Source organism: Salarias fasciatus, chromosome 4 (assembly GCF_902148845.1).
Source record: "Salarias fasciatus chromosome 4, fSalaFa1.1, whole genome shotgun sequence".
NCBI lineage: Eukaryota > Metazoa > Chordata > Actinopteri > Blenniiformes > Blenniidae > Salarias > Salarias fasciatus.
The window spans coordinates 3,669,849-3,684,581 of NC_043748.1; the positions used below are offsets into that span (position 1 = coordinate 3,669,849).

Sequence of the window (14,733 nt, forward strand, 5' to 3'; positions counted from 1 at the left end):
AGACTAGCTTTAAAGATATAAGCATTTAGCAAAAGTCCAAAATGTCAGATTTTTATATAACACATAAAACAAATAACAACTCGTAAAATAGATTAAAGTGAGCAACACCACAGAGAGATCTAATGGCAAAACAACGGAGTAAAGGTCGCAGAGGGGTCAGACCTTCTCAATACTCAGAAGGACTCATCCCTTTGAAGACGCATGTTGGCAGAAATCTGTTGGAAATGTTGGGGAAATCTGGTCTGGTTGAAACAATTACTTGATCCATTCATCCAAGCTCGAGATGTTTCATCAAATCAAGGAGAATATCGAATCCCTCGCTACAGTAATTGATTCTGAGTCATGTCATAATCACTTTTTTTCAATATAATTGGAGAGATTATTTTACGTACTGATGGATGTGTTTTGGAAACAGAATATCCAGACTATTGGACCACTCCTTTCTCAGTTTTAATAGTTATTTTCCTGCCTTGCCGTATCTTTATGTGCCGTATTTTACGAGCTGATAATTCGTACTGTAACAAGATTGTACTTGATCCTTCCTTCCTTCCATCTGCAGGTGGAAATCAATCATTTCACCCCCGTCGCCCGCTCAATTGACCGTCACAGCGCGTACACACCGTCCCCCCGCATGCACGCGTCCCGTCGCCCACGTCGGGAGGCTCAGCTTGCCAGCGTCACCCCGGCCTGCCCCGGACCACTTGAGCAAGGCCCCCCCGTCGAGGTATGCGCTCAGCCTGGCTGTAGCTCCAGGCGGTGCATGTTCTTGTTGTGGGTTGAGCAACGGCATTAGTCATTTCACATTCCAGATTCCTACCCCATGCCGTATTCACAACTCTCCGACGCTCTCACTCCTCTCGTTTCCCCCCTTGCCAGACCCGTCCCCCTCCTCTCGGCGCGATTTCGGGGATCGACCTCCGTTTTTGGATGTCTGACCCGGGGTTTGCTCACGGGCTCCGGCTGCAGGACGGGCCTGTGCTCCGTGTCCTTGAGGAAGGAATCTGCCCGGCTTTCCACGCTTCAGTTAGCATCGACTGTTCTTCCGTAAATGAGTGATGTATAAACCTGAAAGCTATGTAAGCTGCTATGGATAATATCTCTTTTTTTTTTTTAAAGATATGTGTGGTTTTCTAATCCGTCTTCATCGATCAGAGTGTGCCTGGCATAGTAACCTCTACCTGAACCGGGCCTGGGGAGATAGTGTTACCTGTGTTATGTGTCTCTGGATGACAGCAGGTAGCATCCTGGCTGTGGCAAACACCCGCACAGGAAAAAAAAAAAAAAACCCACTACAAACACACACACTGCTGCTGCAGTGACCACAGGTGTGCACAAAGGCACAGACACGGTAGCTGGGCGTTCTGCTCAGTCCTCCACCTCCTCCACCTCCACCTCCACCTCCACCTCCACCCTCGGGGCTTGTGCGTGCGAATCCGGCTGTGGACTCAGCAGCCCCCTCCGCTCAGGGGAGCGAGGGAAATGAAGGCTTTAGGAGTTTCATTATAAAACAACAACAGCGGCGGCGGGGGATCGGCCTCCCGGGGGCCGCGGACGATCCCTCCTCATCCCTCCGTTCTCATCCCTCCATCCTCATCCCTCCCCTTCACGTCCCCGTGACACACTCCTCCGTCTCGAGGAATTCATGCTGAATAAAAGTTAAATATTGATCTGTGATATTATAATATCGCGGGTTAATGTGGCGAGCCGGTCGGCCGTCTGCACACATGAACTGGTTCGACCTCGGCCGACAGAAAGATGCTGACGCACTTCACCCCCGGCTGAAACGAAAGCTCCGGCTTTGCTGCCGAAGAGGGGAAATGAGTTTAGCCGGGGATGCGAGGAGAGGCTCACACAGGCAAAATAACTCCCAAGACAACTTATTGTCCTTCGCAAAGAAGCAATCCTGTTTTCTGAAAGTGTGTCGAATCTTGAGAGAGTTCAACTTTCAGGTCACAGCGAATGTTTTTTGCTTTTTTCAAAGCAGGATTTCATTGTAAGACATGATTGTTAACAGTTATTTAGACAGTAAAACGCAAAAGAAAAGAAAAAGCACCCATGTCTGATTCTGAGATGCAATAGAAACATTTCTTAAACTGTTTGTTCTTCTGTGAAGTAACTAAACATATACCTATTGGGCTGATAATAGCTGAAAATAGTGTTATTTGCTTTAATCTCTCATATTGTATTTTTCATGTAAGCAATTACTTAAACTCCCACAAACAGTGAGATTACTATACTCATGGCTCTAAAGACACCTGTACAGGCACAACAAAGGACCTTTAAGGTTACTGAACTTTTTCTAAAAGTCATTGCAAAATGATCTTCTAATTTTCTGCGCTGCTTCAGGCCTGGAGCTGATCTTCTAATAAGGAATAATCATGTGTAATCAAAGCAATTAGAGAGCGACATCAAAAGCACACGGGGTAAATACCCCGGTACAATGGCCCTCTGTGTGCCGCCGCCGCCGCTCCGATGCCTCACCAATCAGTGGAAAGTTGTGATTCAGGGATAATCGAGCTGTAAAGCGCCCTCATCATTGTTCCCGCGCGGCCGATTAGGACTTTCTAACGGTGACTCGGAGGCCCAGATGCCTGTACGACGGTCACCGGTGACTCGTCGGCTCTGGTCGCAGGCATCAGGAGGACCGCCATCATGGCCGCCGCACTGGCCCGAAGGCACAACACCTGCCGGCCCGAGGCTGACGCAGCCAGACCGCAGCGTTTACAGAGGAAACAGCAGGGCAGGGCTGCGGCAGGAGGAAGTGGTTTGGCGCTCAACAGATGCGGCGTGGAGAGTTTTTAGGCAGGTGTAGCTGCTGCGTGTGTGTGTGTGTGTGTGTGATGGCATGCAACTGAACACCACACCGCAAACACATAAGGTCTTACAAATGTGCATCCATTTATTCATCTTGTTTTAAATAAGAATGCAAAGCAACAATGACTCATTAAAAAAAATTAACTCTTGAAATATTGAGTAACCAGTTCAACAGGACTGTACAAACATGTCAAATCTGATGCTTAAAACAAACGCAAGAAGGAAAAACGTATCTACAGAGAGAGAGAGAGAGAGAGAGAGGGAAAAAAAAGAGAAAAAAAACTCTGCATAGCTCATAAATCTCACTGATATTTGCCAAAAGATAAAGTGAGGTAGAAAATTACGATTCCACGTTGTCAGACGCCTGGAGCCCCGATGTGAGTTATATTCATATCATATATACACCGTTCAGAATCACACAGGGAAAAAAAAAGAAAGAAAAAAAAAAGTCAACTGGCCAATTAAAATGAACCTTCTGGGTGCAACGTGCACTTTTGACCCGCACACATGGACTCATAAAGCTGGATACGAGAGGAGGAAGAACAGCGCTTTTCTTTGATTAGCCCATTTTGGGGCGAATAAGGAGCGTGATTGACCCACTTCAAAGAGAGAAAGATGTGGATGACTAAGAAGACTAAACGCTTCGGTCTGGCAATTTTAAACTTAAAAGTGTAGTAGAATGTGTGCTGGTATAAATAGTAAAAAATAAAACAAAAAATGAGAAGATGAGGGTTGGTTTTGTTGACTAATGTAGCTTTTTTTTTTTTTTAAAGTGGTTTTGAAAGACAGTGCGTGTTTGCCTTTGTTCTCCTCTGCACACATTATTAGTCCACATGTGGAGATTTCCATAGACATTTCCATAAGATCAACTGAAACTCGGCTCCTTTTTTTTTTCTCTCTCTTTACACAGTGACCCTGTTAATGCATGTAGTTACAATGTTTTCTCACAAATTCCAGTGGTTCTCTCTGCAAACTTGATATTTATTAAAGATTAAATACACGTTTTGTATCATATATATATAGCGATAGCAACTTAAGTGCTTTTTTTTTCTTTTTCTTTTTCTGGCTGAGAGGAAAACCGAGTTCTCCGCAGCAGAAAATCCAACACAGCAGACAGAGACAGACAGACAGGTGGATTCCTTTTCAGGGCCTTTTCCAGCCCTCGGGCAACACTTGATTCAAAAGAGTTAAAGTGTAAAAGCAGCAGTACAACGGACTCCGAGAGCGGCACAATAAATAGTCAAATGAAGGGGAGGACGACGACAATACAACAAAGTCACTGTGGGTTCCAGAGCTCGCACTGCCGGCGGCGTCCCGTCCAGTCCGGTACCTGCGTTACGAAGCGCTCGCTGCCCTCGCTCCCAGAAGAGCGGGCTCTCAGTGCATTCGGTCAGAGAACGTGAAACGCCGAGTGAATAACCGACGGCGTGCGGCGCGAGGTCCGGCAGGGGACTCATGGGTTCTTGCAGGTGTACACCTCCTCCTCCCTCACGCACGTCTGGCACTCCACGTGGCAGCACCAGCGCACCTGGCAGTGGCAGGACAGGCTGGTGAGGCGCATGGCGGTGTTGTAGCCGCGGCCGCAGCACAGGCTCTGGCAGCTGGTGTCCTTGGCGCAGGTCCGGCCGCCGGTTCCCGGGGAGAAGCGGGACGGCCGGCAGAAGCTGGGCGAGTCCTCCAGGTAGACCAGGTCGGTGGTGCGCAGGCTCTGGCCGTGGCGCCGCGGGCTGGCCAGCTCCGTGGCCCCCGTGGCGGCGTTGGTGACGCTCAGCACCCGCACCGCCGTGTCGTACCGGTACTTCAGCAGCCGGCCGGTGTCGTGGAACGGGGACAGCTGCTTCCAGCAGGTCCGGATGGCGCAGGAGCCGGAGACGCCGTGACACTTGCAGGTTGTCTTCAGGCCGCTCTTCACCGCCTGAGATAGGAGTGAAGAGAGAGAAAAAAAAAAACAAGAGAGAGAGAAAAGTGTCAGTTCCATCAGTCTGATTCATTACCTGCCTCTTATCTGGGAGGTGGATCTGGACAGAGGGGGAGCGTTTCCTGCGGGGGGGGGGGGGGGGGGGGGGGGGGGGGTTAGGGGTGGCCGTCTGCGGATATGAGCCTTCAGCTCACCTCAGTCAAAAATTTTGACATAATGGATTGCGGGGGACTGCTGGGCGTGCTGTATTTCATCCGCCCCGCATTTCTCAACCCGGACAGCTCCCCGCCGTTTTCTTTACCTCAATGTGTTGAAACTGGCTGCGTGCGCCCGAGGCGGGGCGGGGCGGCGCGGCGGAACCTCTCCTCGCCGTGCTCACGGCACAGGAACGCTCACGCTAAACACGGATAAGTTTAGACGGTTCGCGATCGCTGGGATTCGCATCTCGATCAGTCGGGCTGAGAGCCGCTGTCTCGGCGGAGGCCAGAGAGGGGTCAGAGAGAGAGAGAGAGAGAGAGAGAGAGAGAGAGAGAGAGAGAGAGAGAGAGAGAGAGAGAGCCAGGGGGCGACTCCTGGGTCGAAACGTTCTGCTCAGTTCCTCCCTTTACAGGTATGAACCCCCCCAGGGGGCTTCAGGGCTCCATTACTGCGAGATGAGCACTTCACACTGCCACCGTCCCGGCGTAAAGTGAGGAAAAGAGTTAACTGATGAGATAAGATAAACTTCTTCCTGTTGCTGTTTCTTCTTCTTTCTTTCTTTTTTCAGTCTAGGTGTGAGTGATAGGAGTGGGACCCCCGGGGGCCCCTCCTGCTCCAGAGCCACACAGTGGTGGTTATGAACATTAGCTGGATTTATGAAGAGCACAGTGATCCAGTAAGTGGAAAAAAATGCTTGCTCGTATATTAAAAAGAGGCCACGGTTATAATCGCCCCCCCAGTCGACAGGAGACCTCTAATTTTCTGTCGGCCCGCACAGCAAGCTTTATCATGCCTGAAAACACCTGGCTCCAACCATCCCGCCGCCGCCATCTTGTCTCCTTCACTTGCACTACCTCGACGAGATCCGCCCCGGACAGTAGGAGAGAGGGAGGGGGGGTGAAGGGGGGGGGGGGTTGTTTGGCTGGCACCGTGAAAAATGTACAAGTGGAGATTAGAGTTTTGTAAGCAGCGATGCGCAGAAGCGTGTCGGAGGTGTAAGTGTTGTGTATAATCACAGCCCAGCTAATTGCACTAATTGTGGCCTCGGCAGGAGTGTTTTCGTCGCCCCGGGCTCCAAAAGCAGCAGAATCCTGCTTGTTTTTTTGCCGCGGAACGCCGGTGTTGCCGCGACGCTCACCCGGATCCCCACGTTGATGTTGTGCGCGTCCACCTGGGCCCTCAGGTCCTTGCTGACCCTCTTCTGGCCCAGGAACTTCTTGAGGAACTTGGTGCTGTATTTGAGGTTGTCGCCGCAGACGCCCCACTGCCACGCCTCCCGGTGCTGGATGCCGGGGGAGTCGTCGCACGTGCACCGCTCCATGCGGCCCGAGCTGCAGGCCTTGGCCAGCGCGTGGGTCAGCGCCGCAGAGGACACCGCCAGCAGGAAGGCCGTCTCCTTGAACGCTGGGACAGAACATGAAAAGCTGTGATCTCAGCTCTTTCCTGCGGGTTCAGAGACGCGTGAAGCTTTGTGATTCACGGCCACCAACACCTCCGACTGAGCCTCGAAGGCCAGATGTTTACAGAGGGCTCACTGCGTCGTCATGGCTTACTACAACATCAGCTCCTCTTGTGTCATAATTCCTCCCCTTGACCTTTCCCATTACTCCTGCACTGTTATTTGCTTCACTCAGAGCCATGGCCAGGGTATATTTTGATCCAATTAATTATTATTTTGACTAGGAAGGATTTTCCCAGATGAAAGTGGGTAATCACGCCACCCTTTTCCTCTGGGAATGGGCACTTTCCCGAGATAAAAATAACCACAGGGCAAGAGCGCGCTCCACCACACCGCATTTCTTGGCTTTCTACTCCCTCATTACCTCTGTGCTGACCTGTTCATGCTCTCCCACACACTGATATCCATATGCTGAAAGCCCGAAGCAGTTTGTGCCGCGCGGCTTTTGAGCCGTGTGCAGCACGGCGGTCCAAATCAATACTTCTGTGGAATATCCAAATGGGCCTCTTCAGCGAGAAGTTCAAATCATTTTCTGGGTTTAGGGAGGTAAACTTTGCAGCGTGGAATTTTAACAAGACGCACTGCAGCAAGTCCAGGAGCAGTTCTCCAAATGACAGAGAGTTCACAACTAAAACAGCTAAAATTCCAAACAGTGCTGCTCTGCACAGGTGAACTAAACTGAACCATTAAAAAATGCTCAAATATCTAGTAAACAGCTGAAGTGGAAAAACTCAATATGATGCATCTTTAAAGATACGTTGTGGGAAAAGGTTTAATTCCACTAAATGATCTAAAAATGGCTGAAATACAAAATATTTTGATTGTATATTCACACTGCTGATTAGGAAAAATACCCTCAATACACTTTATATTGATATAAACTCTTCTCCGGTGCACAGTGTGAACTTACATGACAGATCAATTCTAAACGTAAAAACAACTTCAGTGACTTTCAGTGTGAATGTTATGTTAAGGTGTCTCTTTTTTAAAAAAATCAAACATGCTGCAGTGTAACTGGAAAATAAATACCCCACCAGGCTTTCTTGCTTTATCTCATGTAGCCACAAACTGCAGGTGTGTGTGTGTGTGTATAAACATGTTTCAGCAGCAAGCCTATGTTCAGCTCATGCACGTTTCTTTTTTCTTTTTTTTTTTTTAAATAGATGTAAGCCATTAAAAGCCTAATCAAGACATGCACCTGTCTCACATGAGTTAAATTAACATCAGAACGAATCAAACTGAAGCAAAGACCAGCAGGGTTTGCTGATCCTCACCTCTCTTCAGGAGGCTGCCCCGGCCATCCAGGCTGCAGTTCCAGCGCTCGTTCCTGAACTGGTAGCGGCACTCCAGCAGGCTGAGGCGCACCGACTCCCGCAGCGTCTCGGCCAGGCCGGGCTCCCGGCGGCACAGCCGCTTCTGCCGCCGGGTCAGAGTCATCTGCTCGCACTGCTTCAGGTGAGCCTTCCCCGTCGGAGCCTCATTGGAAAAGGGACCCGGTAAAAACACCAGGGGTTCCCGACCTGTCAGCCTGCGGGACACAGTCAAGAAACGCCTCAGAAAGCTGGAAAACTGAGACAAAATTCCAGAAAACAGCAAGAAGAAAGTCTAAGAATTATTTTTTTCTTCCTGCCATTTATTTGATCTTACTTTAATGTCACATAATTTTGTCTTTCTCTTGAGTTTTGTTTATTTCTTATCGGATGCGTCAAAATGAAAAAGCAATGCATTTTTCTTAATAAGGTACAAATAAATTCTAACGCACAAGCAACGACACGCAGTAAATATTATCTTATTTCCCAATAACACAACATAATATTGTTTATTTCCCAACAGAGCTGGGAAATAAACTTTCTAACAACAATCAAGTACTTTATTACGCGTGCGTAATTTGGCGCGCGTAAAGTTATGGTGGACCTCCAACTTTAATCAATAACAGTGTATCTCTACCTATATCTAAAATAAAAATGTAAGCAATCTGACCCAAAATAAGCTGCAGTGTGAGAGAGAAGGATGCAGAGTGCAATGGTTCGCAGTAGGCAGGCGGTCCTCGGGAGCCTGGAGCGCATGATGCCGGGTCGGCGCCGTTCCTCATCTCGCTGATTCTTCAGTGGAGAAAGTCCGTGCCGTCCGATCGGCGCTTCTCTTTAAGTGTGGGGAGGGAGGGGGGACCCGACGAGCTGCGAGAGTCCCAGTCCGGTGCGGCAGGCCCAGCGGTCCGCCGGGAGGGAGGCAGGACTCTCGGTGCGTCATCCTGCTGCGCCCTCATTGGAGCCTCCGACACCGTGCGCCCCCTCCCTCCCACGGTAACGCCACCCAGGTGGACAGAGAAGGAAAAAAAAAATCGACCAAATCCATCTATCTATCCATCCAGAAGGCACAAACACAAGCCCTCTGCATTTACCATGAAAGTTATTACATTTTAACCATTGCCATTAGGGTGAATAAACTTGCCAAGCCATGCAAACAAATTAAAGAACAGCACTGAGAAATCAAGAAAACCATAATGTTAAGAGAGCTGAGTGATCCAAGACCTCTGAAATTAAAGGACTTGAGACCATAAAGTCTGTTGGTTCAATCAAGGTCTGTTCTCCAACTCGTTTGAAGCGACAGTGACTACTAAAAAAAAAAAAAAGAGGAAAGGAAAGCGCAACTTTGAACGGAGCTCCATCTAGTGGACAAAACACCGAGGAACTGCAAGAAATGTATTTTACACACATTACAGCCTTTGCTAAATTCAATTTAATGCAAAAACGTTACACATTTGAACACTACCACTTGTCACCCTTCACAGTTTTTGTCCGTTGCTTGAACATGATTTGCAAAACTTGGCTCATTGTGTCAAGACTCTACACACACGCAAATAAAACACAGCACTGGGAAATAAACCATTCACATCTACATCAAATTGAGACTCTCCCATCAAAATGTCACTTTGATAACAAAATGATTCCCATTACATCATACGAATACACTTTCAGATAAGCAACTACAAAACAGGGAACTGTGTCAAAAGCCACATGAATTTTTTAAGGAGTTACAGTTAAATGTAAACTTTGCAGAAAAGTTTGTCGGAGACAGTTTTGCTTTGAGACAAATGTGTTTCTTCTTTCCTCTTGAAGGTAGAGTCACATTCACATTAGGTCATCTAATCTTAATTTTACTATACATTATAATGTCAGCTAAAGAATCCTTGATGCACTCAAAGCTCCTCTGTTTTTAGGTAAATGTTATTTTACAGTTTACTTCATTTTACAAGTTCTTTCTCTACTTTAGTCATGGCACAAACCGGTCAGCAGGTGTCGCTATACTCTTAAATAACATCCCTGGAAAAACTGTCCACTAAAGGAGATCCTTTGGGTCGCTGGATAATCTGTGTACTTGAAGTTGATGGTGAATTTCTGATCCTGGGTAATATTTATGGATACAACCATCTCAACCAAAACAAAAATATGTTCTCTGAAGTGAAATGACAACAGATTTACGTGATAGATTCCCTACTGGAAACCTGCTGTTTGGAGGTGATTATAATATGGTACTGGAAGCATGGCTTTATAGATCTCCTCCTAAATACCAAAATCACCATTATAATCCTGTTTTGCTGGAATTTTCTAGTGTGTTTAACATGAAAGTTGTATGGTGGAGCAAGAACCCAGATTCCCAGACTTACACATGGTTCAGTCCTGATGGCTCACCTCAGGAAATCTTCCAATTCTACATTACGCTGTACTCCTCCTCTTGTTCATCCCCAGATGCTGCTGCTTTGTTTGAGCACGTTAAGGAATGGATCCCCAACCTTGATGATTGTTTTAAAAACATTTGTGAGACAGACATCAGTATGAACGAAGTGGAAGAAGCTATGAAGAGCTTAGCTTTAGACAAATCTCCTGGCTCTGATGCTTAACCAGCAATTTTTTTCCACATGTCTATCAGTATATGAAAGATCTGATGTTTAACGTGTTAAAAGAAAATTCGGAATCCCAAACTCTTCCAACTACTAAGCAAGGGATAATTACTCTGATACCCATACCTGGCAAAAAATCCTAAACTATTTGATAATCTTAGACCCATAACTTTGCTCAGTAATGATTACAAAATTTTAAGTCACATTTATGCAAATAGACTAAAATCTGGCATTACACAAATGATCTCAGACACACAATCAGGATTTCTAAAAGGATGATCAATTCATAATAATATCCGACTAGTCTTTGACCAACTGGAATACAAACATTTAATTGAAGAAGAGGGTTTTATTTGTAGACTTTTTAAAGGGTTCGATTTAGTTGAACACAAATTTCTCTTCAGTGTTTTAGAACTATTTGGCTTTGGAGAAAAATTCCTAAGTATGATTAAACTAGTATACAATGATGGCAAAGGAAAACACACTACATCTACATTAGGAAAGGAAATTGATATAAAATGTATTAATGGCACGATTAAAATGAATTGGCTAAGATCATTTTTTAAGAAATGAAGGCAGTCTTTGGTTTCACATCCCAAATCACCAGAGCAGCAGTTTTTGGAATCAGTGAAAGCTTGTTTCAGGCTGAACAATCCTCGATTTGTCTTTGATTGATTGCTAAGACGCTCCTTGACTTTACTGCTGCTAAGCTGCTGACATGGGAAGAGATCAAGGAAGACTATTTCAGTCAATGTGAGCTTCACATCTGTTTCGGCCTGCTCCCTGCTGGCCACTCATCCTCCACAGATGTTCGCCCTTCACCTTCTGAGGCCAGTGGCTTGCTGTCATTGCCATGGGAGATGATAGCCAACATCATCTCACACCTTCCTGCTCGTTGTGTCCTTAATGTGCTGCCAAAGGTTCGTCCTGAAGATTTGTCGATCTAGTTAACGTAAGATTTCAAAGCACTTTTCCATATTTTGAACGTCATATACTTCTTCGTCCTTTCAGGTCTGCCACGCTCTGGTTTATGTGACTGAGGACAACACAGCCTGGCAGCTCCGTGCAAGGAAATTAGCCAGATCCAGACACTTTCCAGTGGAGTCAAAGAAGAACTTTAACTGGCCTGAAGCCTGTATAGAGTTGGAGCAGTTAATGTCACTCTGGACAAATATCACTCTGCCACAACAACCGGCAGAGCAGGGCGTCGAACCAGCTGCAGAGAGACAGGGAGATGGCTTAGAGGAGGAGTTAGACGCTGCTGGAGTGGCGGCTCAGCAAATAGACCACGGTGGGGATGAGATGCAGCCGAAGGCAGCTGGAGCCCACGAAGCACAGTGACTCGCTTTACAGATGCTTCACAGCTGTGTCATGTGGTAGAATTCTCAGATGAAATCTCATTGTGTGAGAATCATAACTTTCCTCATAACAAAACTGTTCATCAAGACAAATGATTTTGTCCTGAGATTAATGGTGTTATTTTTTTTTTTTTTTTCCACAGCCAATAACTCGCTCATTAAAAGCCTCAATCTTCATGGCAGTCGGGTGATGGGCGTGCAGGCTGGAGTTCTCGCTGTAGCCTCAGACAGTGGAGTCGTGGAGGTCTGGAGGCCCAGAAGATGAAGTGACAATGTGAGCAAAAAATAAACAAACCCTGAAGCATCTCATTCTCTGTTCAACTTTCTTGACCCAAACTGCCTTGTTGAGGTATTGGAGTCATTTGGTTCATAAATCTAATCTAATCATAAACACAGATGTTCAGGAGTAAGTTTTTGTTATCATACTTTACCATTTCTTTGGATTTTTGTGAATTTTCCTCCACTGCTGGCTTTACTTTATTTCCAATGTATGAGAAGTGAAGGTGTGTTGGTGCAACCAAAAGTTTTTTTTTTTATCTTACTCTTCCCAAGGATGTTTCTATGAAAAGACTGTGCCTTTTTTTATGCAGCACTTATTAACCAAGGCCAACTTTATTTCTTGCATTTTGTAGTCACACTACATACAACAGTTCTGCCCTAATTCTTTTAGATATTCAGACCATTTAAAACATGCACGCTAATAGTGACAATATTTCACACAGAGTTAGTTTCAATAACTCTTTTTTTGCCAGAAATTTCAGTCTTCACTTCATTTGTGTATTTATTATATATTGGTGTAAATATCTAAAAGTCGCTTTCACAATACTTGAATAATCCATTCATTAAACTGTTCTGTCAATAAAAATTTATGATCCTAATCATTGGCTGGATTTATAGATGTGAAATTGCTGCTATGGCCGACCGGCAGGTTGAAAAGTGCTCTAAAAGAGGAGGCTGATGAGCTGCCCCGTTCACTGAAACTGACAGTCAAATGGGAGGTTGTCGAGTCTCAAACCTCTGCTCATATTCTGAATTTAATACCAATTTCTCTTTTTTTTCTGCCCTAAATATTTTGCCACTGCACTTCAGTTGACAACATTTTAAGAGAGTATTTGTTTATATATCACACCGTAATCAGTGTAAAACACTCTTACCTGTCATCCACGTGATGAAATAATTTGTTGAAAAAAAAAAGTCACAAATAATTAACCAGCTGAATTTGTGGTATTTCTCACTGGATCACTGCAAAAGATTGACAACATGGCTCTGGAGCTCATGTCCTATATTGTGTAATTTGGACTCTAAAAAGACCCCAAATATGAAATACATCAGTTTCAAGCTCATTATTATTTCACTAAAACTTGTTATATTTTCAAGTTGATTAGATCAAAATGGATCTAATTGACCTAAAAGAAATTTTGACTGGCCAGAGAAAGAAGGCAAACCAACATCTGTCTGGTTGCTAAGCATGATAATTGATCTGATCGTGTGTTTTATGATGATCAGTGATATTTAATTGAAGAGATTGTTTGGATGAAATGTGGAGAAATGAAGAAATCATTAAACCAAACACAAATAACTTTTTTTTAACCAGCATTTCAACTTTGAATATTTTCTAGACTTTTTTTGTCTTTATTTGTATCACTTTGTGTTCTCATACAAAATTTTGACCTGATTTGCCACACTTTGTTTTTAAAATTGCCGTTTCTTTTTGTGCATGTTGTTTATGAAGTCCCAAATAAAAATCCTGCTTCTCAAAAAAAAAAAAAAACAAAAAAGTGCTCTAAAAGGTTGATCTTTCTCACAATTTACAAAATGTGTCTCCTCAAAGCAGCACACAGGCCTTCTTGTCTTTGAAAGGATTTGATGAGGCAGCGATCCCAGTGAGAAGAGGGTCACTTCGTCTGTGTTCCTGACAGTATCTGACCAGACTGGCCGCTGTCGGGGAGATCTGTTGGGACAAAAAATACATTGCACTTGTGTCAGAAATGAAAATTAAAAAAGAAAAAGGGAAATGTCATTAATATCATGGCTTGTTGATATGTTCAATCTCAATGTAAAACAAGTGCAACAACAGTTTGTGAAATGTGCAAAAGCACAACAGCACAGGAAAAGCGTGTAATATGTGGGCTAAAGACTGTCCTTGAAACTTCTCAGCAGAAAGAAAAGAAGAAATCTACCGCTAGTTAATGTCTTCCAGAGAGTCTGCTTGGAGTTTACGGACGAGTCTGCTCTGAGACGCTCTTTTCATTTTCACCCGGACCTCCTTTTCATTTACTGCTGAGGCCAGTTCAAAAGCCCTGTGATGGCAAAGGTCACACAACACAGTCCTGGAAATGTAAGAGAGACATCACACAGCAGTCACTGCTGATGAAAAGATGATTGGCCAAAGGTAGACGCTGTGCTCTGATGTGCTCTGTGTGTGTGTGTGTGTGTGTGTGTGTTTGAAAATATAATTCCTGAAGAGGAGCTCTGTTTGCACTTCTTCAGTGTGAATATGATGGGGGTGTGGGTGTAATGCACTTAAAATTTAAGAGAAACACCAGTACCGTGTGCCGAAACAGATAATCAGAGTCCACAATGGGTCATTGGTCAAAACCTTTGACATTTAAGGTAAGTGAGTTCTGAATACTTGGATAGATGCCCTCCTAAGGGTCGTTCCAATTTTCTCAACCCTGTTTTATCTCATTTTTGTAGCAACCACAACTTAGCATTATTTTAGATCCATGGCGCTTTAAGTTTCCTGGCTGTAAGCAGTACTCTTGGTTTAAACCAAATGACACAATAAAGTCCAGAATTGCTTTTTTTGGTTAATTTCTGTTCCCATGTTACAACTGGTCTGCGATTTGTTTGCTCCTCCTCTTAAGGATCACTGGGTTTTGAAAATGACTTTTTTTTTTTTATATCACTGGGATTCTGTTATAGGAATAAGGGCGTTTGGAAGTTGTTTGGAAAATCAGCAGAAAATCACTGTACAATAAGGAATTAATGGGTCAAAATGTCTGGTTATTCAGTTTGGTGATCAAGAAGGTTTCATAATGTCGCATGAAAATTTCTGTATAAAAAAAATAATTTAAATATCAGC

General features: G+C 44.8%; 1 protein-coding gene across 1 annotated transcript; it reads right to left on the reverse strand.

Moving 5' to 3' along the window:
- Positions 1-3,560: 3,560 nt before the first annotated feature.
- Positions 3,561-8,540, reverse strand: wnt9b (wingless-type MMTV integration site family, member 9B). The gene is made up of 4 exons (XM_030089654.1): positions 8,370-8,540; positions 7,664-7,917; positions 6,069-6,334; positions 3,561-4,729 (listed from the first exon to the last, which is right to left on the reverse strand). Exons 1-4 carry the CDS (start codon positions 8,453-8,455, stop codon positions 4,268-4,270), a joined length of 1,068 nt encoding a protein of 355 aa, XP_029945514.1. The 5' UTR covers positions 8,456-8,540; the 3' UTR covers positions 3,561-4,267.
- Positions 8,541-14,733: the final 6,193 nt, after the last annotated feature.